The sequence below is a fragment of the Macrotis lagotis genome, chromosome 1 (assembly GCF_037893015.1).
Source record: "Macrotis lagotis isolate mMagLag1 chromosome 1, bilby.v1.9.chrom.fasta, whole genome shotgun sequence".
NCBI classification, from domain to species: domain Eukaryota; kingdom Metazoa; phylum Chordata; class Mammalia; order Peramelemorphia; family Peramelidae; genus Macrotis; species Macrotis lagotis.
Genome location: NC_133658.1, coordinates 10555873 through 10580399, shown reverse-complemented (window position 1 = coordinate 10580399; position 24527 = coordinate 10555873). Strand labels below are relative to the sequence as shown.

Below are 24527 nucleotides of genomic sequence, written 5' to 3'. Positions count from 1 at the left end.
AAAAAAAAAGCAGGGCTGTGTGTCTGAGGTCATGTGGATAAGAAGAGAAAGATGGTGGTAGATTGGAATTGGAGAGGATGCTGAGTCAGGTGAACCCCCAGATGTGGAGCTTGCCTGGGAGGATGGGGGATGGTATCCATTTGGGGGTGGGGTAGTTCAGTTTTAGATGTGTTGAATTTAAGACATTTACAAACTTCTGGTGCAAGATGTCCAACGGCCTACTTAGGAGAGTTTAGGACTAGACAAAGACTTGAGAACCCCCCACCGAAAAGATAGTTCTTGGGGGCTGATGAGATCACCAAAGCTAGATGGAATAGACCCCTAGGTCCCTCAGCCACATGTCCCAGTTTTCCCTCCTCTCTGGACTTTGTGCTTTTTGTTAAAATTAAATAAAGCATCATTGGAGGCAGTATGGTATAGTGGAAAGAATTCTGCCCCAGCAGTCCAAAAATATGGGTTTAAATACTGCTTCTGTTACCGACTCTGATCTTGTTACTCCATATCCCCAAATTTGTTCATCTTTCTAATGAACTTGGAGAATGTTACCCCTGAGATCACTGTGCTCCTCTGGTCTTCCTTACATCTCTCATCCATCCATCCATCCATCCATCCATCCACCCACCCATCCATCCATCCATCCATCCATCCATCCATCCATCCATCCATCCACCCATCCACCCACCCATCCATCCACCCATCCATCCATCCATCCACCCATCCATCCACCCATCCACCCATCCATCCATCCATCCATCCTCACATGAACTGAAACAAATCTATGCTCCCTTGGATTGGGAGGGGTACTTGTTCTTGAGGCCTTAGTTTGTACTCATCACTGTGGGGCTTCAAAGAAAAGTAAAAACCAAGGCCTGCCCTCAAGGAGCTCCCATTTGAATGGAGGTGAGGCAACTGGAAGTAATTAGGCACAGATTGAGGAGATGGAAAGTAGCAGAGAGGTGGCTCTCCGGGGAGAGCATCTTGGGACCAAGTTTTTGTGTCCACCCCCCCCCCCCGAATGTGCTGCTATTCTGGATTTGCTTTCAATTTAATGATAGTTTAAAATTTTTTTTATTTTTTCCAAAGCATCACGCTCCCAAACTTGAAGCCATTGGGGGAAGATGCTGATCCCTCGGGCTCCGGTGTCTCCCTTGAAAGTTCCAAGTCCTGTGCGTCCGCACGGGCAGGGTGAGGTCCGCGGCCCGCAGCGGCGGCCCGCCGAGGCAGAGCCCGAACGTCCCGATCGGCCCGGGACACGGATCCACGAGCCGCGGAGGGCCGGGCCCGGCGCCTCCCCAGGGCCTGTCCGAGCTCCCGGCAGAGGGAGGCCCGGGGGGCTTGGGCCCCGGCCCGGGGCTGCGCGGCGCCGACTCTTCCTTCCGTTGTGCCCTGTTTTCTCCTATGTTGCTCCGAACCCCCGCGTCGGCATGGCCCGGCAGTGCGGCCCTGGGCCAGTCTCCTGGGCCTCGGCTGCCCCCAGGCTCGCGGGGACCAAAGCGCCCAGTCTGGCGGCCAAGTGAACCTTCATGTCCGGGGAGCCCGACTGGTGAGGCGGCGGCCCGAGCCCTCCCAGGGAGGCCTCGAGCCGCCCGTGCCCGAGGGCGCTGCGGGAGCGATCCGAGGCCGCGGGCGGCCCGGGGAGGCGGGGCGGCCGGAGGGGCTGCCCTGTCCAGTCCCGGGCTGCCCGGGCCGGGCCACCGCACGGCGGCGGGCATCTCGCGCTGGCTGCGGGCTCCCCGGAGGGGCGGCGCGGGGGCCTGGGCCCGCCCTGCCGAGCACGGGCGGCGTCTGGTCCGAAGGGGCCGCGAACAGTGCCGGGGCCCGGGCCCAGAGTCCGCCAGCCCGGGGCCTCTGGTCAGTCCGGCTCCGCGGGGCGGGGCGGGGGCCTGCGGCAGAGAGGGGGCGGGGCGGGGCGGGGCCTGCGGCAGAGAGGGCGGGGCGGGGGCGGGGCCGTGCGGCAGAGAGGGCGGGGCGGGGGCGGGGCCGTGCGGCAGAGAGGGCGGGGCGGGGGGCGGGGCCGTGCGGCAGAGAGGGCGGGGCGGGGGGCGGGGCCTGCGGCAGAGAAGGGGCGGGGCGGGGCGGGGCCGTGCGGCAGAGAGGGCGGGGGCGGGGCCTGCGGCAGAGAGGGGGCGGGGCGGGGGCGGGGCGGGGCCGTGCGGCAGAGAGGGCGGGGCGGGGCCGTGCGGCAGAGAGGGCGGGGCGGGGGCGGGGCCGTGCGGCAGGGAGGGCGGGACGGGGCGGGGCCGTGAGGCAGAGAGGGCGGGGCAGGGCGGGGCAGGGCGGCAGAGAGGGCGGGACGGGGCGGGGCCGTGCGGCAGAGGGGGCGGGGCCTGCGGCAGAGAGGGCGGGGCGGGGGCGGGGCCTGCGGCAGAGAAGGGGCGGGGCGGGGCGGGGCCGTGCGGCAGAGAGGGGGCGGGGCCTGCGGCAGAGGCGCCGGGGGCGAGGCGGGGGCGGGGCCGTGCGGGAGAGGGGCCGGGGGAGGGGCGGGGCCTGCGGCAGAGAGGGGGCGGGGCGGGGCGGGGCCTGCGGCAGAGAGGGCGGGACGGGGCGGGGCCGTGCGGGAGAGGGGCCGGGGGAGGGGCGGGGCCGTGCGGCAGAGGCGCCGGGGGCGGGGCTGGGGGCGGGGCCCTGTAGCAGGTGCGCCGGGGGCGGGGCGGGGCGGGGCCATGCGGGCGGGGTCAGGGCCTGCAGCCGGGAGGGGGCGGGGCAGCCCGGGGGCAGGGAGCGCACGGGGCGGGGCCGCCTCGGCCGCAGCGCGCATGTGCAGCAGGCGCCGGGCAGCGGGGGAGGGGCAACCCGCCGAGCCTTCCGGGTGGAAAAACCCAAGCAGAGCGGGAGGGCGGGGGGCGCGGCTGCGCGGCGGCCCGGCCCGGCCCGAGGGGCCTCCGCTCCCGGACCCGCCATTGGCCCGGCCGCGCCGGGGGGCGGGCCCGAGCCTCCGCGCCGGACGTGACGTCAGCCTGGGCGCCGGGGGCGGGGCGCGGAGGGCCGAGAAGGAGGCTGGGGGCGGCCCGGACCGCGGAAGCGGAGAGGCGGGTGAGTGGGGCGCGGGGGGGAGGGGCGCGGGCCGCCTCCCGCCCCCCGGCTCTGGCCCTCGGCCCCCGCCCCGCCCCGGACCCCGGACGGGCTCCTCCTTAAGCTGGGGGGCGCCCGGAGGCCCCGAGTGCCAGTCCGCCCCCCGTGACCTCGGGCGAGGCCCGCAGCCCGGCGCCCCCTCCCCAGCACCGCGGGGCCCCCGTCCGGGGCCCTCCCGGAGGCGGGGGGCCGCGGCTCGCGGCGGCCTTTCGGGGGGCCCGGTGACCGGGCCGGACTTGAACCCGGCCCCCGGGCCCCGCCGGAGCCCGCCAGGAGCGGGCAGCAGTCGGGGCAGCCCCCCGGGCCGGGCCGTCTCTGCGGCGGCCTCCGCCCGCCTCGGGGGCGCCGTGCCCTCCGGCAGGGCCCGGGGGTGGCTTGGCCGCTGCCCCCGCACGCCGGGCACGGCGCCTTGAGCCCGGCTCCCTGGGCCCCGGGCGGGGCAGCCCCCTCCCCAGGCCGGGCCGCGCCCCCTCCCCTCCTCGTGCCCCGGGCCGCGACTGGCCCGCTCCAGGGTGGTTGTCTTAATGTAGAACTGAAATGTGTTACTGCTTTGGTTTTAATTGTCCCCCTTTAAGTTTCTTGCAACTTCTTTTATTCTTTAGAAAGATTTTATTGTGGGGCGGGGGGGGGGGGGGGGGGGGGCTAGGTGGTGCAGTGGATAGAGCACCGGCCCTGGAGTCAGGAGGACCTGAGCTCAAATCCAGCCTCAGACGGTAATAATGGCCTAGCTGTGTGGCCTTGGGAAAGCCGTAACCCCACTGCCTTGCAGAAACTTAAAAAAAAAGATTGTAATGAGTTTTACAATTTTCCCCCTAATCTTGCTTCCCTCTCCCCACCCCCCACAGAAGGTATTCTGTTAGTCTTTTGTTTCTATGGTCTACATGGAGAGAAATCAGATCCTTAAGGAAGAAAGATAAAGTATAAGAGAGAGCAAGATTACATAATAAGATAATGGGGTTTTTTTCTAAATTAAAGGTAATAAATAGTCCTTGGTCTTTGTTCAAACTCCACAGTTCTTTCTCTGGATACAGACGGTATTCTCCATCACAGACAGCCCCAAATTGTTCCCAATTGTTGTACTGATGGAATGAGCAAGTCCATCCAAGTTCATCATCCCCCCATGTTGCTGTTAAGGTGTACAGTGTTTTTCTGGTTCTGCTCGTCTCACTCAGCATCAGTTCATGCAAATCCCTCCAGGCTTCCCTGAGTTCCCATCCTTCCTGGTTTCTAGTACAACATTAGTGTTCCATGACATACATAGACCACAGTTTGTTAAGCCATTCCCCAATCGAAGGACATTCACTTCATTTCTAATTCTTTGCCACCATAAACAGGGCTGCTAGGAATAGTTTTGTACAAGTGATGTTTTTACCCCTTCAGCTTTTAATAACTGCTTATGGACAAGAAGATGGGAATCTCTGATACTTGGGGCCATAGAGAAGACCAGCTGAATATAGGTTTTGAAAAAGATCTGAGGTTTTGTGTGGATTGCCATTTTAGTAGAAGTTATGAATGCAATACAATAGCCAACAGAAGCAAGACCACCCCAGACTAAATCCTTAGGAACATTGCACAAGAGTAAGGATGGACTTGAGGTGCCTCCAGAGGGGGGCAGCCCCTCAGGACTGGGACAGCTCTGAAAGCTTTGGAAGAACTGTTATGTCAAGGCCTTGTTCTGTGGGGGGGGGGGGGGAAGTTGTAGGGAAAGACATTTGATAGAACAGCCCCTCCTTCCCAGGGTGTTGTGAGGTTCCCACTTTATTTTTTTTAATTTATTTAAGGCATTGGGGTTAAGTGACTTGCCCAAGGTCACACAGCTAGGCAATTATTAAGTGTCTTAGGCTGGATTTGAATTCAGATCCTCCTGACTGCAGGGCCAGTGCTCTATCCACTACACCACCTGTAGCTGCCCCCAAGGGTCCCACTTTCTATAACAATGATAGCTATCCTTAATGGTGGTGGTTCTAGACATGAGGAGAGACTTCTAGCATCCAGATATGCTCTGAAGGGCAATGGAACCTTCCTAAAGGAATTCAGAAACAAGACCCGAGACCATCAGTGGAAAAGAGTCTCCTTGGCAGGCCCAGGCTGAACTAATACCCTCTGGGGATTGTAATTGTGAGGGTGAACATGGTGGGCAACATCTCTAAGGACCACTTGTTTTCTGTCTGCCATTCCAGAACATCCTGATGCCCGACCACGGAGATGTGAGCCTTCCCCCTGAAGAGAGGGTCAGAGCCCTCATCCAGGTTGGCAGTGCAGTGGAGGTCAGTGAAGATGTTCCCCCACGCCGCTACTTTCGTTCGGGAGTGGAGATCATCCGCATGGCGTCCATTTACTCTGAGGAGGGCAACATCGAGCACGCCTTCATCCTCTACAACAAATACATCACGTAAGACCCCCTTCCCTTCCACCCTTCACTGCCCTGGGGCGGTTGTGTTCCTGCCTCAGGGGTCTGCATTTCCTCCTGACCACTAGCACTGAAGAGCCTTTCTGATGCTGCTGCTGCGGAAGGTTGGACATAATGTAATAGGAGCACCTGTGGGTCAATTAACAAACATTTCTTAAGTTCCCAACATGTGCCAGGGCTACCAAGACACAGACACTCCCTGCCCTGGAGTGCTCCAGGAGCCAGGCTGGAGAGGCCTGAGACAGTAGGTGACCTCTGAGCAGTGTACTGAAGGAGAGCGGACATGGAGAAAAGTCAGAACTGAGGAGGGACTGACAGGAAAAAGGCTCAGAGGTAGGAAAGGAAGTATCACATGTAAGAAATGGCAAGAGTGCCAGAATCACTGCATCATAAAGGTCACAGAAGGCCCAACAAGGGTAGCAGCTGAGAACCCAGAGTGCTAGGCAAACCCAAAGGCTGGGGCCTTATCCTGCAGACTGCGGAGGCAAGCAGAGCCCTTAGGAGACTATTTAGGAGCCCAGGTACAGGTGGTGAGGCCCAGCCTAGGGCGATGACTGAGGGAGAGAGGTTTGGAGAGGCATGCGGGCTGCTGAGCTTGTGGACTCATCCATCCCAGAATGGGAGCAAGGCCTGGAGTTCGAGCCAAGATTTTTTAGGAGCCCAAATTCTCCTTGCTTTTGAGGTTGTATGGATTCAGTAGAAATTCCCTCTCTTTCCGGGTGGTTGGGAGAATTCTAGATTTAGAGTTAGAAGGAGCTCTAGATCTGATCATCTACCCCTGCATGTGACAAATGAGGAAACCAAGGCCCAGAGAGGCAAGAAGGAGGCAGAGGAGGGGATTTGGCTCCAGATCTGGGATTCTACAAGAACCATTCCTAGTTTTTTGGGGGAGTTTTTTATGCCCCCCCCTTTTAGCAATCTAGTCGAGCTTAGGGGTTTTCTCAGAATCCTGGTTTTAAATAACTGAAGGAAAGATTCTATTCGGTTAGAAACTAGAGAAAAGAATTCTATTTCACCATCCAAGTTCACAGAGCCCTTGAAAGTTTCCCACAGTCCCTTTGGGGGATCTGTGGCCCCCAGCCCAATGTTTTGACAGATCACCTGCTCTGTCCTTCACCTTAGTGACCCTGATCATGGAACATATTGATTATAAACAATGTGCAGGGCCTCTCCGGAAGCCAGTCATCGTGTTTAGGGAGCACACCATCTCAGGGTGAGGCAGTGTCCTAGGAGAGAGTCAGGATTGTTTGGGAAAAAATTAATAATATTAACATGGAAGAGAAGGTAGTGTGGTGTAACGGAGAGATAGACTGAATCAGGAGACAGCTGGGGTAAATACTGCATTCACCACTCTAGCTGTCTATGCCTTGGTGCTCTTATATGGAAAGGGGGCCAATAATAGCCTGAACTACCTCCCTTACAGGTTATTTTCATGAGGAACAGATGAGATCTTGTTTGGTTTTGTAGCAAGGCAATGGAATTGAGTGACTTGCCCAAGGTCACACAGCTAGGTAATTATTAAGTGTCTGAGGCTGGATTAGAACTCAGGTCCTTCTGACTCCAGGGCCAGTGCTCCATCCACTGTGCCACCTAGCTGCCTCAACAAAATTAGCCTTCTAAATCAAGAAGGAATTAATCCTGCTGTCAGGGCCTCACTGGCCTACTTTTCCTCTTTTGGCCATTCTCTGGGTGAGCACTCACCCACTGGCATAAAACAACCTTCAGAAGGTGAGATCATTGGTCTCACTGGCTTCTCTCTTCCCTTTCTCCCTTCTCTCTTCTCCCTGTGGTGGTGAGTGGCTCAGAGAGTCAAGCAAACCTTGAAAATCTCAGGGCCCAGGTTGCTCAGTGATTCTGCAATGCCAAGCACTGCCAGGTATCTCACCCAGGGCCAGGAGCTCCTTTTTCTTAGAGCTAGGTGGATGTGTACAGTTGGTTTGCTTTATTTTCTACTCTAGTTTATCCACTTAAAAAGATCATTCCAAGGATTTGATGAACTGCACAGTGCTGGTTCTGGGTTTGAGGAGCTGCACAGTGCAGGTTCTGGTCCCCTATGGGGGCCCAGGATACAGCAAAGGTGAAGAGCCCCACACGAGAAAATGGTGTTAGTTTGAGGTGTGTTGGTTTTGCCACCTGATGGTGCCTCCCCCCCCCCCGCCCCCGTCCTCTAAGAGTGAAGCTCCACAGGCTTGTTATGAGTGTTCCCCCACCACCACATCTCTCACATACACACACACACACACACACACACACACACACACACACACACACACACTCACTCAGTCTCTCTCTCAATTTGTCTTTACTCAATTTTGATCTCATGTCAATAGAATTGGTTTTCTTTGTGCCCTAAGTATATTGAGCCCAGAGGTCCACAACTCTGTCTCACAAAAAAACTTAGACACCTCTGTCGTGAGTAGATTCTTCCCAGAAAGAGGCCAACAGATCAAACCTTTTTAGAGACACCTTTCCTTCCCATCAGGTTCATTTGCTTTGCTGCTGCTGAGGATCTGCCCCTGCTGTGAGGCCACCCCCAGGCCTCCGGGTGGGCATTCAGTGAGTGCCAACAAGCAGCAAGGTTGGCCCAAGGAGTCCTGGCTTCCCTGCTGCCCAGGAAGCTCTGAGAGGAAAGGGCTGAGAGTGGGGCTTTAATTCCTTGGAGCTTGTCGGAAAGCCTGTAGCTCTCACAGGCTAAGGGAGTGGGGATGCGTGTCTTCTCAGCAGTGAATATGAAAAAACGTGGCCCAGGCCCCGAGTGTCTCCCTGCCCCAGTGGGGCTCCAGCCCTAGATCAGGTCAGGTAGGGGTCCAGCAAGTCCTGCCAGAGAGCTCACCAGGTCATTGACCTCCCGGTAGCATTTCCCACTATTTCTGAACATGATCATTCCCATTCGTCTAATGCTTTCACATTTACGAGACCCACTGCTCGCTCAGCCTGGGGAGGGAGCAGCCGAGGCAATCCAGCAAACATTTCTAAAGCACCTAGAACTGAGAACAAATAAGAGAAAGAAAACCAGTCCCTGTCCTCGAGGAGCTTACAGTCTAATGGTGGGGGGGGGGGTGGAAAGGGAGGGGGGCCCTATGGCCACAGGGCCCAGGGAATCCCATCTTATGACTCCAGACGAGCAGAGCTGTGGATGGGCAGTGGAGAGTCTCACCAGCGGCCCTCCCTAAAGGTAGGCTGAGGCAGAGTCAGCCAAGTGGGCCTGGCTAAGCACTGAGCACCCAAAGAAAGGTCCAGAACAGCCCCTGCCCTCAAATAGCGGACCTTCTCAAAAGTCAGTGGGAAAAGAATTGGGCAACTGCTTGATTGAGAGAGAGAAGGTCAGGGTCAGGGAAAGGTCTACACCCCTGGGAGAGGAAGGACCAAGTGTGATGAAGCACCTACTATGTGCTGGTCACTGTGATAGCTGCAGAGACTGAGACAGACAAAAAGAAGACTCACTGACTAAAGGTACTCAGACCTTTGGACAGCCCTCCCCCACCTCAAGAATGAGAGAATGCAGGGGTAGGCCCAAGTGGGGGCCCTTGGTCAGGGGCTCAGTGAGATAGCCACCCCAGTCTGTCTTCTGCCATGAGATGTGCCTAGTAACTGCTGGGATTGCACCCCACTCTCCATGTAGCTGGTGTGCCAGGCCCCTGATTCTTCCCCATCTCAGCCTCACCCTGCAAATAGCTCCCCAAGCCAGAGTTCTTCACCTGAGGGTCCAGAGTCCATGGGGAGCTCTCAGTCCATGTACTTGGATGAGGGGTAGGGGGACCCTTATCTCTGCTTTTGCTAACTTAGGGTTTCTTTTGTCCTCCAATATTTTATTTTATGTTGGCAACCAGGCCCCAGCTTGGCCAGGTTGAGTGCCTGAGGGGTCCAGGCCCCAAAGAAGGTAAAAAAAAGGCTTGAATGAGCAGTTGGCAGCAGATAAAGACCAGATGAGCTCCTCCAGTCTGGAGTCTGTGGTTTCCCAGAAGACCCCCCCCCCCGCCCTCTTCCTCTTGGAATGTGCTGCCTTTTGTAGTCCCAGTTGAAGGGAAGCATCCTCAGCAGGATAAATGGGGTGCATTTTTCCCTGATTAACACGAGCAGTAGCCACTCCTGCCCTGACCACTTTCAAAGCTTTTTATGGGCATCGGTTGAGCTTCCAGGGAAGGGGGCCATGAAGCCGCTCAGCATTTCCTCTCTCACAACCAAAATCTCTTCCTCACAACTTGCCGATGGCTCTGCTGGCCAGCGCTGCAGCAAAGGGAGGGATGCCAGGGGCCTCTGGGCTGCTTTTAATGAACCTCTTTTCTTTCTGACCTGTTTGCCTTCCCTGGGCCCCCATCAGCCATGACCCCACAACTATGTGCACGCATGGCCTGTGGGTGTTCAGGACCTGCTGCCATGCTGAGGGGTGTCATCTTTGTGGTGGGGGCTGGCAGCAGGACAATTCTTGGGGAATTCTATTCCCTGGCCAGGGAAGCTGCCCATGGGGAGTTTGGCAGAGCAGATGGGGCCCTGGCCCTGGTGGCAGGAGGTGTAAGGGCCCTCAGTGGTCTTAGGGGAAAAGGGACTCCTGACTATAGCTTCTGCAGGGTGGGAAGCTCCCCCCTCTCTCACCTGGCCTCAGCTTTGACCCTCCCTGAACCTCAGTTTCCTGGATCTGTGGAATGAGAGGTCGGACCAGGTGATCTCTGACAGGCCTTCCACCTCCAAGTCATCCATCTCTGGAAGCTGAAACTCTTTTTAATCTGCTGTTGCTCTTCAGTTCCATCTGACCCTTCCCTTCGTGTCCCTGTGGGCCAACTGCCCTTGCGGTTTTCTTGACAAAATGCAGCAATGTTTGACCATTTCCATCTCCAGTTTCAGATGGAATTAAGTGACTTGCCCAGGGTCCCAGCACTGGTCTTTTGTGTCTGAGGTCAGATTTGAACTCTGAAGCCCAATGCTCCATCCACTGTGCCATCTAGCTGCCCTTAAGACTCTTGGGTACTGTTTTCCCATTAAGAGTTGACTCTTCAGGGCAGCTAGGTGACGTAGTGGATAAAGCACCGGCCCTGGAGTCAGGAGTACCAGGGTTCAAATCCAGCCTCAGACACTTTTATTACCTAGCTTGTGTGGCCTTGGGCAAGCCACTTAACCTCATTGCCTAGCAAAAAAAAAAAAAAGTTGACTCTTCTAGTGACTTCGGGCAAGTCACTCTCCTGCCAGCATCACATCAAAGCTGTTTTCTCTTTGAAAAAAAGTTGACTCTTCTAGTGACTTCGGGCAAGTCACTCTCCTGCCAGCATCACATCAAAGCTGTTTTCTCTTTGTAACTACTGTCCCCTCATGAGAGTCTTAAGTGTCTTAAAAATAGGAATTAGTAAGGGCAGCTAGGTGGCACAGTTAGATAGATGGCCCTGGAGACAGGAGGACCTGAGTTCAAATGTGACCTCAGACTCTTAATACTTGCCTAGCTGTGTGACCTTGGGCAAGTCACTTCACCCCATTGCCTTGGAAAAAACAAAAAAAAATGGGAATTAGGGGCAGCTAGGTGGCACAGTGGGTGGAGCACGGGCCCTGGTGTCAGGAAGACCTGAGCTCAACTCTGGCCTCAGACACCAGAGGAAGCGGGGGAGTGGGCAGGCCGGCCCCTGGGTGGTCACACTGACAGGGTGCTCTGCCTGGATTTCCTTTGCAGCAGCATCTGGATTCCCAAGGTTACTGGTGGGCAGAAACCTTTGTTCCTGGCCTCTCTGCTGGCCCCCAGCCGAGGCTTCTGTTCTGGCCTGTCTCCTCCCAGCCCAAGCCTCTCCTGCCTCGACTCCTGACAACAGAGCGAATGCCATGGGCCCAGCTGGGCGGCACGGCTCTGGGATCTCCCAGCCCTTGGCAGTTGAGGCTCCTGGTGTTTGTTTTGGCCTTAGCTTCTGTTTATTTGGATTGTGGCCTATTCCAAGCCATCCCCAGTCCCGGGCCTCTCTCATGTCTGCAAACTGCTGAAGGCAGATTTCTACGTGCAGCAAAATTGAGACCCTCATTGAACATATCCAAGTCGGTCTGGCCCAATGGCTTTCTCTAAAGACTGGCACTTGGCGCAGCTGAGGGGCCACCTTCCTGCCTTCCTGTCTGTTGGGAGGACTGCTGAAGGGAGAGAGGATTTAACCTCGTAATCTCTGGCCAAGAAAGAGAAACTTGCACCCAACACACCGATGTTTAAATCTGGCCTCCGGGACAGGGAGCAGCATGTTGCATGGTTCTCAGATGTCCCTGAAGGGGCACGGAGCCCCCAAAGGGCCCCCTTTCACCAGACCCCAGGCCTGCCAGAGTCCCGCCAGCACCCGGGGTCCCACAACTATTTCCTGAAAAGTCCCTTTTGCCATTGAGTTCTCCCTTTCAAAAATGCTTCTCTGCAAAGTCCAAAGATCTTTGACTTTGATGTCCAAGGACTGGGACAGGCTTGAGTCAAGTTTCTTCAGACCATATGGTGGCCTGTTTGTGTGGACCTGACCTGGCTTTTCCAGGGCCATCTACGAGGCCTGGGCTGCTGGGAGCTGTGCCCCCCTTGCCCACCTTTGCTGGGGAGGCATTGCTACCGCCTTGCATATCCCTGCTCTTGCCTGCCAAGGTCAATCCTGACCACTCGTGCTGGGCCAGCAACCAGAGGCACATCACGTCCAGTTCTTGTGCCTTCTTCCTGGGGGCATAATCACTTCACTCTTTTCTCTCTTAGGCTTTTTCTTGAGAAGTTACCGAAGCATAGAGACTACAAGACAGCGGTCATCCCTGAAAAGAAAGACACAGTGAAGGTGAGCTGACTCACTCACACAGACCCTCCCCCAGCACCACCCTCCCCATGAGAGGTGCCTGCCCAGTATTGACAGAGTAGTGTCTACCTCGGCCAACTCAGCCTGCTGCAGTCCTTTTGGCTTTTTTTGTTTTGTTTTGTTTTGTTTCAGGGCAATGGGGTTAAGTAACTTGCCCAAGGCCACACATCTAGATAATTATTAAGTGTCTGAGGCAGGATTTGAACTCGGGTCCTCCTGACTCCAGGGCCAGCGCTCTAGCCATTGCACCACCTAGCTGCCCTCTTGGCTTTTTTATCTGAACCAGTATCTTCTGTTTTTTCATTGCTGTATCACTCTTCTTCCCACTCCTCAAGAGTCATGCCCCATAGCAAAGAAGTTGATTTGGTTTTTGTTTGTTTGTTTTTGCAAAGCATTGGGGTTAAGTGACTTGCCCAAGGTCACACAGCTAGGTAATTATTATAACTTGTCTGAGATTGGATTTGAACTCAGATCCTCCTGACTCCAAGACCTATGCTCCATCCACTGCGCCGCCTAGCTGCCCCAGCAAAGAAGTTGAAAAAGAAAAAGAGGAGGCAGAGAAAAAAATAACCCAGAACTGATCAGAATCATGACAAGATCTGAAATCCCCCTCCCTACGGGCTTCCCAACTCTGCAGAGGAGCAAGGAAAAGATGTCTCAGATTGCTCTTGGGGGGGGGGGGGGGCTCTTAAGTCATTTCTGCATCTGCTCTCTAATTCATTGTTAACACTGTGCATTTAGTCAGGAGGGGACAAGATGGCGGTGCCCCTTAACATCCGTCTCTCTGTTTTCATCCCAGAAATTAAAGGAGATTGCCTTTCCCAAAGCAGAAGAGTTGAAGAAGGAGCTGTTAAAAAGATATACCAAAGAATATGTGGAATACACTGGGAGAAAGGTCAGTACGGCCTAAGACAAAAGGGAGCCCTGGGATGATGGATTAGCAGGCCAGGCCAGCTCCTCCTGCCAGGAGATAGCCATCTCTGAAAGGCCCCCTCAGAGTTCATCTATTTCTATAAGCACTTTAGAGTTGGCAAACTTTGAGTCTGTTATCTCTTTGGAGCACTCCCAACAACCCTGGCTGGTAAGTGCTTCTATTAGTCCCATGTTATAGAGAAGAAAACCAAGGCAGGCAGAGGATAAGTAACTTGCCCAGGATCACACAGCCAGGAACCATCTGAGTCTAAATTGGAACCCAAGTCTTTCTGATTCAAAGTCTGGAGAGGGTTTCTAGGCCATTTGTCTCTCCGAGTCTATTTCCTCAATTGTGAAAAAGAAGCCAAGAATGCTTGTGCTACCTATTCCAAGATGTATATAGATGCAAAATGCTGAAATATGGAGAAATGCCTCCAATAAATGCAATAGGAATTCAGGGAAACAAAGGACTGGAGTCCACAGGACCACGTGAGAATCCTTGACTTGGCAGAGGGGGCTCCAGGGCCAAGCAGCAGAGGAGGGGGATAGTCAGTGTGTCTAGGCTTGGGTGAAGTGCTCGTGAGACATGGAGCAACCTCTGCTCTCCAGGAGCCCACATTGATCCTTGGATACATAGATAGGCATGGGTGAAGAGAAGGGAGCTTTAGGGAGAAAGCCTAGGCAGGAGCCTCATGTCCTCATAGGGTTGGAGTCGAGTCTTGAAGGAGGCTTCTAAGAGGTGGAGATGTGAAGGGAGAACATTGTAGACTAGCCCAAGGCAAAGGTGCAGAGATGAGAGATGAATGCAAATGGACAGGACACAACAGACCTGCCGGTGTGGTTCACCAGTAAATGGAGGGGAGGACTGCCACCAAAGTGGGATGAGCTTTCAGTGCCCCCCAAAGAACTTTGTAGTTCACTCTAGAAGTATTAGGGAGGCACAGAACTTCACTGAGGAGTGGGGAATGTGGTCAGAAATGTGCTCTGGGAAAATCCCATTAGCAGCTGAGGGTAGTGGGAAGAGACTTGAGGCTGGGAAGTCAGTCAGAAGCCATTGCGATAGCCCAGTCAAGAGAGAATGAGGACTAGCTCCAGAAAGAAGGGGCTACAGAAGGGAAGTGTATATGGGGTGGGGGCACAATGAGACCTGGGTGGAATCTTTCTGATGAGTTTTCTTGAGGTTTGATCACTTTGGAGTGAGCCCAGATCACTTTGTGTCTTTGCAGAAGAAAGAAACGGAGGAGTTTGCTCGGAACCTGGCCATCCAGCAGCAGCTGGAAGAGGAGCGACAAAGGGTAGCCCAGCAGAAGCAGCAGCAAGCAGAACAGGAACAATTTCATGCCTTTGAGGAAATGATCCGTCGGCAGGAGCTGGAGAAGGAACGGCTCCGGATAGTGCAGGAGTTTGGGAAGCCAGATGTGGATCCTGTGATCACAGATGGTCCCCTGGTGCCTGGGGTGGAGAGGCCTCCCACAGATGTGGTTGTGACCTCACCTGGCCTACCCAGCCTGGGACCCCTGCCAGCCAAACCCCCGATGGTGGACAGGTCCTTGAAGCCCGGAGCTCTGAGCAGCCCAGAACATAGTGAGTCCCCCGTTAGTTCTTTTCTTGACCTTTGTGGTTGGTCTCCATAAGAGGCCAGGTTAAAAATGCCCCCAGTCCCACCAGCTAAAAAGTTGGGTTGCATGGGGGGGCTAGGTGGCACAGTGGATAAAACACCAGCCCTGGAGTCAGGAGTCCCTGGGTTCAAATCCGGTCTCAGACACTTAATAATTACCTAGCTGTGTGACGCCACTTAACCCCATTTGCCTTGCAAAAAAAAAAACAAAAAAAAAGTTGGGTTGCAGAAACCCACTTGAACATTTCCTGCATTTTGTTGCTTCCTCTCCTGTACCACACACTAGGCATTACAGCTACAGTGGAGAACAGGGCCTTCACTCTAGGCCACGTGGCAAGTGGGGAGCCCTGCTGGGTTTCCTAAGAATAGCATCCTTGGCATGAGAGCCACACTGTTGGAGAATGGCGTGAGGGTCATGGAGGGATTGGAGTTTTTCTCAGTACCTCCATCATCCGTTCAAAGGAAATTCTGCATCTCTTAGACTCCAATTTGCACCTAACTGGTTTTATTATTTTTTTTTTTTTTTGTAAAACCAAGGAATTGTTTTTGCCCTGAAAGCACTCCCTAAATTTCTGTTGTTTGACCCTGCCATTCTGGCCTCCCTGATTCCCCTTGTTGAAAGTAGGTACAGGACTAGCTCCCTGAGAAGGTGCAGAAAACAAGAGAGATGGGAATCCCAGGCATGCAAGGGGCTTGGAAGCCAGAATGTGGTAGAAACCTCCCTCCAAGCTCTGCTTAAGGAGAATCCAATGAAATTCAAACTGAGTCAGGTGTTCTGGAGCTCCAGTTAAGGAATGTTGCCTAATGAATTACAGAAAGAAGCTCAGGAAAGAGGAGCCCGGAGCAGCTCTTCATCCAGGTCCTTCACTGTCCAACATTTGGCCTAACTCTCATTTTGTGAACTCACATTTTTTTTTTAAATTTAAGGCAATGGGTTTAAGTGACTTGCCCAAGGTCACATAGCTAGGCAATTAATAAGTGTCTGAGGCTAGATTTGATCTCAGGTCCTCCTGACTCCAGGGCCAGTGCTCTATCCACTGTGCCACCTAACTACCCTATATTTGGGCAAATTTTACAGAAATTTAATAAGATTTCCCTTTCTCCCTTGGTTTTGGACTTGTTTAGGCTTATGGCCAACTGACTCCCAAGGTCAGTCTTGTAGCGCTATGAGATCTGCCTTATGTGAGATACTAGTGTCTGTTGTGGAGAGGGAAGGCTAGCAGGGTGTTTCCTCGATTTTTCAGATGGAAAAGCAAAGGTTCAGAGATCATCCGTTATGTGTCCAGGTCACACAGCAAGCCAGGGAGGGAACGAAGGGAACTTTGAACTTCATCAGACGCAAAGTTCTGGACACGTGTCTTCTCTGCTCATCAGACAGGCCTAGGAGGGAGGGTCTGTTATTATCCTCATTTTACAGATGAGTAAACTGAGGCTGTAAAGGTTTAAGTGCCTTGCACAGGGTCACACAGACAAGTCTCTGAGGCAAGATTCCCATTCAGATCTTCTCAATGCCCTGGCCCAACACTTTGTACCACTGCTTCTCCCCTGCAGACCTGTAAGACAGTGTCTGGGCCCAAGCCTTCTGCTGGGAGCTGCAGAGCCAAAGAAGAGTTCCTCCCCTCAAGGAGCTTTTGGTCTGGTTCAGGCATCAAGGACCAGAGGGGGAAGTGAGTGCCAAAGAAGCAATGAAGGTGGGCCTGGGGCGAAGAGTTTGCCTACATGCCCAAGGCCTTGAAGGAAGTAGCCAAGGGAGCCCCCTAGGAAGGGGAGGGGGAGGCAGAGGAGGCTGAGCCATTCTGAAGAAGCAGCAGTGCAGCTCCTCCGGCCCAGGCCCCCTCCTTGTATGATTAGTGAGGGCCTTGGCATCCCTTATTTTGATCTTTGATGTTCCGAGCCTACACAAGAGAAACCAGCAAACATGGACCATACATCAGAAATGGACAGGGGGACATAGAGATGGAGCTGTGCCAAGTGAAAGCCACGTCTCACTGAAGATATTTCCTTGAACCACTTGCATTGTCTCAGATTCCCCCTGGAACTGACTCCCCCAGGGACATTCCCTTCAGAATTCTGATTACCATGGCCCCAACCTCCTGAATAATGTCCGCCCTGGGATGCAGCTGGGCCTCTGTGTTTGAACTTGCGTGGGGTCCCCCAAGTCACCCTCTGCTGCCAAGGGGGCATCATGGAAAAGAAAAGGAAATAAAAACCTGGCTGTTCAGCCAAATGGGACCAACCTGCTGCACATAGCCTTTGCTAAAACAGATCTCCAGCTTCAGATACTGTTTTCTTGGAGAAATGTACCTTCCATGCCACGGACTGGCCTTTGTTTTGATAAAGCAGAGGCCAGCTGAACATCCTAGGCTTGTGGCCCCTGACCTTTCTCTTTTCCCCTTTGCAGTGCCTACAATTGATGGACTTCGCCATATGGTGGTACCCCAGATGCTCTGCCCGCAGTTTCTCCAGCTGGCTGACGCCAATACTGTCCGTGGTGTGGAGACGTGTGGGATCCTCTGTGGGAAACTGGTAAGCAAACTCCTCAGTGGGGCCTTTTGCCAGAGATCAGATGGGAAAGGCCCTTGGAGGTCACCTAACCCAACTTGTGCCTGACCAAAGATTGCCTGATGGGTAGGGCCCCTGTTCCTATTTGGAGAGGCCTTTCTTCCCTCTGCCCCTCCCCTGTCAAGAGACAGAAGCTGTTAGAAATAAGTGCCCCTAGATGTTGCCTTTTCCACGTTTCCTAATTTTAAGCATATTCCTAAGATGATGGCAGCCGTCCACTCTGCTGGGCTCATTAGTGAGGGACACCAACTCTCTGATGACCAAGTCGTTGGCATATACCAGGCCTCGAGCCTGGTGACCTACAGGGTGTGACCACATGTTGCTTCTTTGGGGACTGTGCAAGAGTGACACCTCGCAGCTGGCAGGAACAAAGGAGTAAAGATGGCAGGCCCCACTGACCTTTCTCTCAGAACTTAAACCACCTGATGGTTTGTCACTTGAATTTCTTAGCATTTGAATTATTTAGCTGTCTTAGAAACTTCTAGAGGCTTGCACCCCAGACTGGAGTAACACGCTCATCTTTTCCAAGCTCCACTTGCTTCCTAGCACAGACATCCCCCCAAGCCCAACGATGACCAGAACTTTTCTTAATTTCTTAAAAAGCCTCCTCGCAATAGGCAACTCTGACCAATAATTACATCAGAGGAACTTTTTAGTAATCAAAGTGGAAGCATTGATGCAGCTAGGTGGCGCAGTAGATAGAGCACTGGCCCTGAAGTATAGAGGACCTGAGTTCAAATCCAGACTCAAATACTTAATAACTACCTAGCTGTGTGACCTTGGGTAAATCACACTTAACCCCCATTGCCTTGTTTAAAAAAAAACAAAGGGGGGGGGGTGCAGCTAGGTGGTGCAGTGGATAAAGCACCGGCCCTGGAGTCAGGAGTACCTGGGTTCAAATCCGGTCTCAGACACTTAATAATTACCTAGCTGTGTGGCCTTGGGCAAGCCACTTAACCCTATTACCTTGCAAAAACCTAAAAAAAAAGGCAAAAAAAAAAGAGGAAGCACACAAAACCAAAATAAATGGGCTCATAGAGCCAACTCACAGGCCGGCCCCAAGGACAGAAACCACTTCTATCTGAAGTGTGGCGCTTCCTTTCTTCGAGGCTATTTCCCTTTGTGCCCGTCCTCCTCTCCCCCAAACACTTTTTAGCCAGATTTATCCAAATGAATTTGTTTTATGAGGCTCACAAATTTGTTTGGAAAAAATATTTTGTTAGGCACATTTCAATTTCTTTGGCTCCAGTGCATTCGATTGTATGCATTTAAAAGCATTTTTCTGAGGAATCCAGAGAGTCCTAGGCACAAGAACCAAACTCCCGGGCCAGATGATCTTGGGGGATCGTCCAGCTTTAACAGTCTGAGGGTTAGCCAGTTTGCCTGGATTGTAGGATCTGCACTGGGGCATCGAGGGACATGGAGTGGAGATGGGGATTGGGACCACCAGAGTGGGCCCAGCTCTCCCTGCCAGACCTCAGCAGCTGCCACCCTTGCCAGTCAGATGAGCATGATGGTTTTTTCTTCCGTCCCCTCTGACAGATGAAGAATGAATTTACCATCACCCACGTCCTCATCCCCAAGCAAAGTTCTGGACCCGATTACTGCAACACAGAGAACGAGGAAGAATTGTTCCTCATCCAGGATCAGCAGGGCCTCATCACTCTGGGCTGGATACACGTGAGTGCTACCCACAGCCCCCAGGCCCCTTGGGTCAGGGTCTCACTAGCGTCTGCTTTCTTTCTCTGTCTTCTGCCATCCTTGGAGCCGGACTGCAGGCTTCCTCAGTGCCCCTGCTCCCACCTGCAGGGTGCTGGGACGACTGGAGTGTCACAGCCAGTCTTTGTCTCTGGGGGTGTGGCAGAACCGTGCTCAGAAACCAGGAGTCAAGGGGAGGTTGGAGCCCTGGCTCAGGGGCCACGAAGGCATCTCAGACAGGGAACCCTGATGTCCGGGAACAGGCCTAAGCCAGGCAGATGCTTATAAGGCTCTTGCTAGTTTTGTCCTCTCTGGGGCTCATCCTGTGACCATGTGAAGGAGATGGCATCTGGGGGGGGGGTGCCTCCCCACAAACTGTTCTTCCCCTTCCAGGTTCACACATAACTCCTGCTGTTTGTGGTCATAAACAATTTCCTGCTTCTCCCATGGCATGGGCCTCCAAACTCCTTCCTTTTCTTTGTCCCCACTGCCCTCAGCAGATTCTTCTCATTGTGGTGGATAGCATTGTAGAAAGGGTGCTGGAATTGGAGGCTGGAAAGGGCTGGGTTCAAATCCTACCCAGCTCTAGAAATATGAGCAAGACCAAGAGAAAGCATTCATGTACTTTGGGGGGGGGGGGGGCTGAGGAGGCGCTTCTGGCCCAGGAGATCCTTGAGGCCATGGGAAGGCCCCAAGTTTTTTAAGCAAGGCAGTGACCCAAGTCCACCTAAGCTTTTGTTACTGCTTGACCTCTCTGAGCCTCAGTCTCCTCATCTGTAAAGTGGGGATAATAACTCCAGCTTTACCTGGTTGACCCTAAAAGTGGGAGATAGGGGCAGCCACTCCCTGACCATCTTCAGACTGTCCCTGGGTCCTCCTCTGCCTGGAGCCTAGCAGGTTTCTTCTGTCCCTTTTATCGGGACGTGCCCCAGGTCTATCCTTGGCCACCCTTCCTTTCCCTCTTCTCCCATCTTTCTCTCCTGTTGTGATCCTATTGATGTCCATCCTGGTTAGTGATGCTCAGATGTGGGCCTCTGTCCTTGTCTCTCTCCATCCCTGCCATGGGGCACCACCACCATATCCAGCTGGGTCCCCACCCTCAATTTCTCTGAACAGCCCCCATCTGTCCAGACCCCAGGCCTGACATCTTCCTGGATCTTTGAGCTGCCCTTCTCTTTACTTCAATGTGGCCCTTTCTTTCTAGACTCACAGATGCCCTCCTGGCAGACCAGTCTAACTTCAGACGCAGGCTGCTGCCAAAGGCCCTTCCCAGGATTCTGCCATCAGTCTCTCCCCTCTAATTGTTGGGCGCTCAGAAACCTCCAGGGGCTCCCCACTGCTGGCCATGTGGGGTCCATCACGACCTGAGAAGTCAGCCTTCTTTCCCACCATTCCTACCATGAACCCTGATGCCCACATCCATGTGTTCCAGGATGTCTCTTCATCACTACCTTCCTGTCACCACTCGAGGAGGCAGGTGGTAGTTGGGACCAGCCAAGAGGTGGCATGCCAAGATGTCTTTGGGGCCATCCACAGGCTGCCCTGTGGGCTCAATGCAGGCTCTCCAGAGCGAGGGCCTTTGGGTCCATTGTCGTCCCCTGGACCTCTCCATCCAGCTCTCTTCTTTCCTGTTGCCCAAGGGCCCTTTCCACCAATTCCCTGGGACTGTCCTTCCCTCATTCCCATTTCTGACACTCTCATGGCTCCCCATCTTTCTGCCTTCTTTGCTGGCCCAGTTTGGTCTTTCTTTGGTCTGACTTCCCTCCCATTTGGGCAACTAATCCCATTCCTTCTCCATCATAGAAGCTGTGCTTTCCTCTTCTTTCTGTCTGTCTCTGTTTCTCTCTCCTCCCTCCTCCCTCCTCCCCCACCTTTTTCCACACCAGAGATAGTTACAAAGATAATGTTCCGTTTTCAGCATTGAGCAGAAAATCCTCCAAGTGGCTCCTTTTAACTTCAAACTAGAAGGGAGTCAGTCCTTCCTCTATGGCATCCTTCTTTCTTGGGCACCTTTCCCCCTCTGTCCAAACAGCTTTAGTTTACCCCCCTCCCCAGTTCCAGGCCTTTGGCATCTCCATTTCCCTCTTGGCCTCTGAGTCTGGGCATCCCGCCACTGGAGCCGACTCGTCGGATCAGGTGATCAGATCTTCACTTGCTGCCGAACTGAGGCCAGGGAGCTGGGGAGGTCCCTAGGACATCTTGTCTCCTAGCAGCTTCTTTGGGCTGGGATGCTTTTTCTTTTCCCACTTTCTCCGAGGTTTATTTATCAGAGTACGTGTAGAGGTGGGAAGGAAGCCAAGGCTCTGGCCCTTCCTCCACGGGCAGACCCCAGTGCTTGCTGTCCCTCTTCTTGGGAACTCTGACCCCCGGTCTCCATCCACCTTTGTCTCTGTGCTCCCAGACTCATCCCACGCAGACGGCCTTCCTCTCCAGCGTGGACCTGCACACCCACTGCTCATATCAGATGATGCTACCCGAGTCGATCGCCATCGTCTGCTCCCCCAAGTTTCAGGAGTGAGTTGATGAGCTTGGGCTCTGGGTGGGAGGCCCCTGGACCACCAGAAGCTTCTGTCTTGGGGCAAGTCTGGCAGGTCCATCCATGAATACTTGGCTGAGGAGGCAGCCCCCCAGAGGTTAAAGGGAACATTTGGAGATTAATCAAAGGGAAATTAGAAAAGGATTGGAAATGTGCCTGGAAAGAGAACTGGGGACCCCCCCCGAATATCCTACTACATCATCCTTTCTTCCTACAGGATTTCTCTTTGGCCTTGCTTCTATAAGGAGGGTCAGTTTTGGTGGGGGGAGAAGGGGATCTGTTGCTCTGGCTTTACCCCCCCTTTGCCAAGAGCACGCCAAGTAGATGCAGAGTAGCCCCAAAGCTGATGAGCAAGTAGAAGGGGGGGGCAACCCCAGGCAACTGGGGTTCACCAATGACCCTCTTGACTCATTTCAGAACAGGATTCTTTAGGCTGACAGACCATGGCCTGGAGGAGATTTCTTCCTGTCGCCAGAAAGGATTTCATCCACACTGCAAGGATCCGCCTCTGTTCTGTGTGAGTATGGGAGCCGCCAACAAGGCAGGAACAACCAGGCAGATGGCCGGTCTCCCAAATCACCCCGCTCTAGTGGAACAACCCCCTTCACTGGACTGACCCACTGGCCAGCCTGGGTTGCCAAACCCTTTGAGACAGTAGGATTTCCTAATTTGACAGACAGATGCCTTGGGGGGGGGTCTTCCTGAGGTTTTGCCATCATGTGAGTTTAATCACTCCCAAACTACACACATAAAGTCATTGAGAAACATCCAGAAGGAGCCCCCAGAGGGTTGGGAGAACCTGTAGTCAGCTCACCTTCCTTCCCAGGGACCTGGCTGCCTGGGACCCCATGGGGAGCGGGTCCTGGGTATGAGGGACTTGGGGAACCTCTGCACAGCCCCCCAGTCCCTGGACCCCATGCTTTTTAAGAGAGATGACTTTCCGGGGTTTTGAGGCTGGGCTGTCTTCCCTTCTAGACTTGCAGTCACGTGAGCGTTGTGGACCAGGCAGTCATCATCACTGACCTCCGATGAAGTGTTGGCCTTAACACCTTCCAGCTACTGTAACAGCCCTCTCCGTGTGCCGTAGCCCCTTCTCTGTACCCTTCAGAAATGCTTGGGAGCTTCAGGGGGAGCTTTGCCTTTAGATGCAGGAGTCTCTAACCGAAAAAGGAAATCTGGCATCCCCCAGGGAGAGCATGTGAGCTAGGCAGAACTCCCCGGTGAAAAAGAAATAAGGGAATACGATTCGAGGTGGGCTTGGTTTTGGTTACACGGATGGCACTCGTCTAACTTCCTGGTCGATCTCTAATTCGACTCTCCTTTTCTCTCTCTTTGCTCAGTCTTGATTTGTTGCCAGTTGAAGGGCCTGAGAGCAGCAATCAGGCAGAACTGTGGGGACCCCATTAAGGCGCCCTAGTGTCCCTGGGCAGGGAGGCATCTCCCAGCTGAGACCGATCCTGACCTGGGGCCAGGCCGGAGCAAGGGGCAGCAGAGACCCCGACCTGGCAGGGTGGGCAAAAGGGAATGGCGTAGTGCTTCGCTGCCAATGCCCAGGGATGTTTCAGTTGTTGTTTAACAAATGGTTCCAGAGAGTTTTTCCCCTAAAATAAAGTGATTAAATAAACTCCTCCATTCCCTTCTGCTCTGGAGTAAGTGGCTGGAGCAGGAGGACACCTGTCAGGGCTGGAGGCCGACAAGACCCAGAGCAGCCCCACCCTCTCACGCCCGCATTGTCGTGCTTGTTCTAAGAGGGAAGAGAGGTGCCCCTTTCCCTGGGACAGGAAGCCTTTCTGTGGGTGGTTCTTGTGCCACCTTTTGGGCCATCTCATGCCCCCAACATCTTTGGTCAGGTTTTTCTTGGCTTTCTCCCCCCCCCCCCCTTTATTTGCATTGTATCCCAATTAAGGTGTAGTTTAGAACTCCTGTTGGCTTTTTGTCCTTTTTCTTTAAGAAAAAAAAAAGTTGTGTGGATGTTTTTGTTTTTACATCACAGTTATTTCTGGGAGTACCACCCTCCCAACTCTGCTTCCCTCGTATCAAAGAAAAGCCAGTGCTGTGACCTCAGCCAACAGCCCACGCCATGCCCTGCCCTGGCAGTTGTCTGCCTCTGCTAAGAGGGAGCCCTGAGACTGGGGTCTTGTTGCTTTGTTCTTGGATTTGGTGGTGGTCTTTAACATACTTTGGCTTCCTTTCACCAATAGTTGCATTTCCATTATTGTTAGTCATTGTCTCTGCTGTTATTTTGGTTCTTCTGCTTTCACCATGCATCAGTTCATACAAAGCTTCTAATTTCTCTGAAATTCTTGTATTGTCATTTCTTATACCCAATAGTATTTGATGACATTCATGCAGATAATAGTGTGTTTGGGTGGCCCCCACCGTGCCCCCATTGGGTGCCCCCTTTGAAGCACTGCTGATAACATTCTAGCAGAGACACAAGAGTGGAGAAGTTTCGTCAGGGGTCTTGGCAGAACTCAGTTTGGGTATCCAGAATGGTGGGGCCAGTTCACACCCGCAGCCAGAGTGTTTGTGTTCCTGCCAGCCCCCCCCCCCCACATGATCTGTTTGCATTTCTGTTATTTTTTGCTGTTTGTGAGTCCACACTCACACTCCGGGCTTGTCTGAACTGTCTCAGCCTCCTCTTCCCTCAGTGGTTCAGTGGCCCCAATGAATTCATCCCAGTACTTTGCCTAGGTCTCCCTTCAGAGCCTCCCTTAGGCCAGCCTGGATCATGTCCCACATGCACCCCAGGCTTTTCCAACTCCCTTTGATGCCTTTGCTTCTGCCCCAGAATTCCTTCCTCTCTGTCTTTGCTGTATTGATCCAGCTTCAAAATGGCCTCTTCTGGGAAGTCTTTCTTGAAGCCCCTCCTGACCTGCCCCCCCCAGGTGTACCCCACCAAACTGGGATCAGAACCAGATTCTGACTGTTCTTAGT

General features: G+C 53.8%; 1 protein-coding gene across 1 annotated transcript; it reads left to right on the top strand.

Moving 5' to 3' along the window:
* Positions 1 to 2926: 2926 nt before the first annotated feature.
* STAMBP (STAM binding protein) lies at positions 2927 to 24119 on the top strand. The gene is made up of 10 exons (XM_074195179.1): positions 2927 to 3033; positions 5253 to 5464; positions 12171 to 12246; positions 13064 to 13159; positions 14403 to 14760; positions 17196 to 17320; positions 18899 to 19036; positions 21456 to 21568; positions 22008 to 22107; positions 22566 to 24119. The coding sequence occupies exons 2-10, from the start codon at positions 5262 to 5264 to the stop codon at positions 22620 to 22622; spliced, it is 1266 nt and encodes a 421-aa protein (XP_074051280.1). The 5' UTR covers positions 2927 to 3033; positions 5253 to 5261; the 3' UTR covers positions 22623 to 24119.
* The last annotated feature ends 408 nt before the right edge of the window (positions 24120 to 24527 follow it).

Bases quoted from the DNA above. Each gene is read 5' to 3' on its own strand.
- STAMBP (XM_074195179.1), top strand. From the start codon at position 5,262: ATGCCCGACCACGGAGATGTGAGCCTTCCCCCTGAAGAGAGGGTCAGA. The intron at 13,160-14,402 runs GTCAGTACGGCC...GTGTCTTTGCAG, and splicing joins TGGAATACACTGGGAGAAAG to AAGAAAGAAACGGAGGAGTT. The intron at 22,108-22,565 runs GTGAGTATGGGA...CTTCCCTTCTAG, and splicing joins AGGATCCGCCTCTGTTCTGT to ACTTGCAGTCACGTGAGCGT.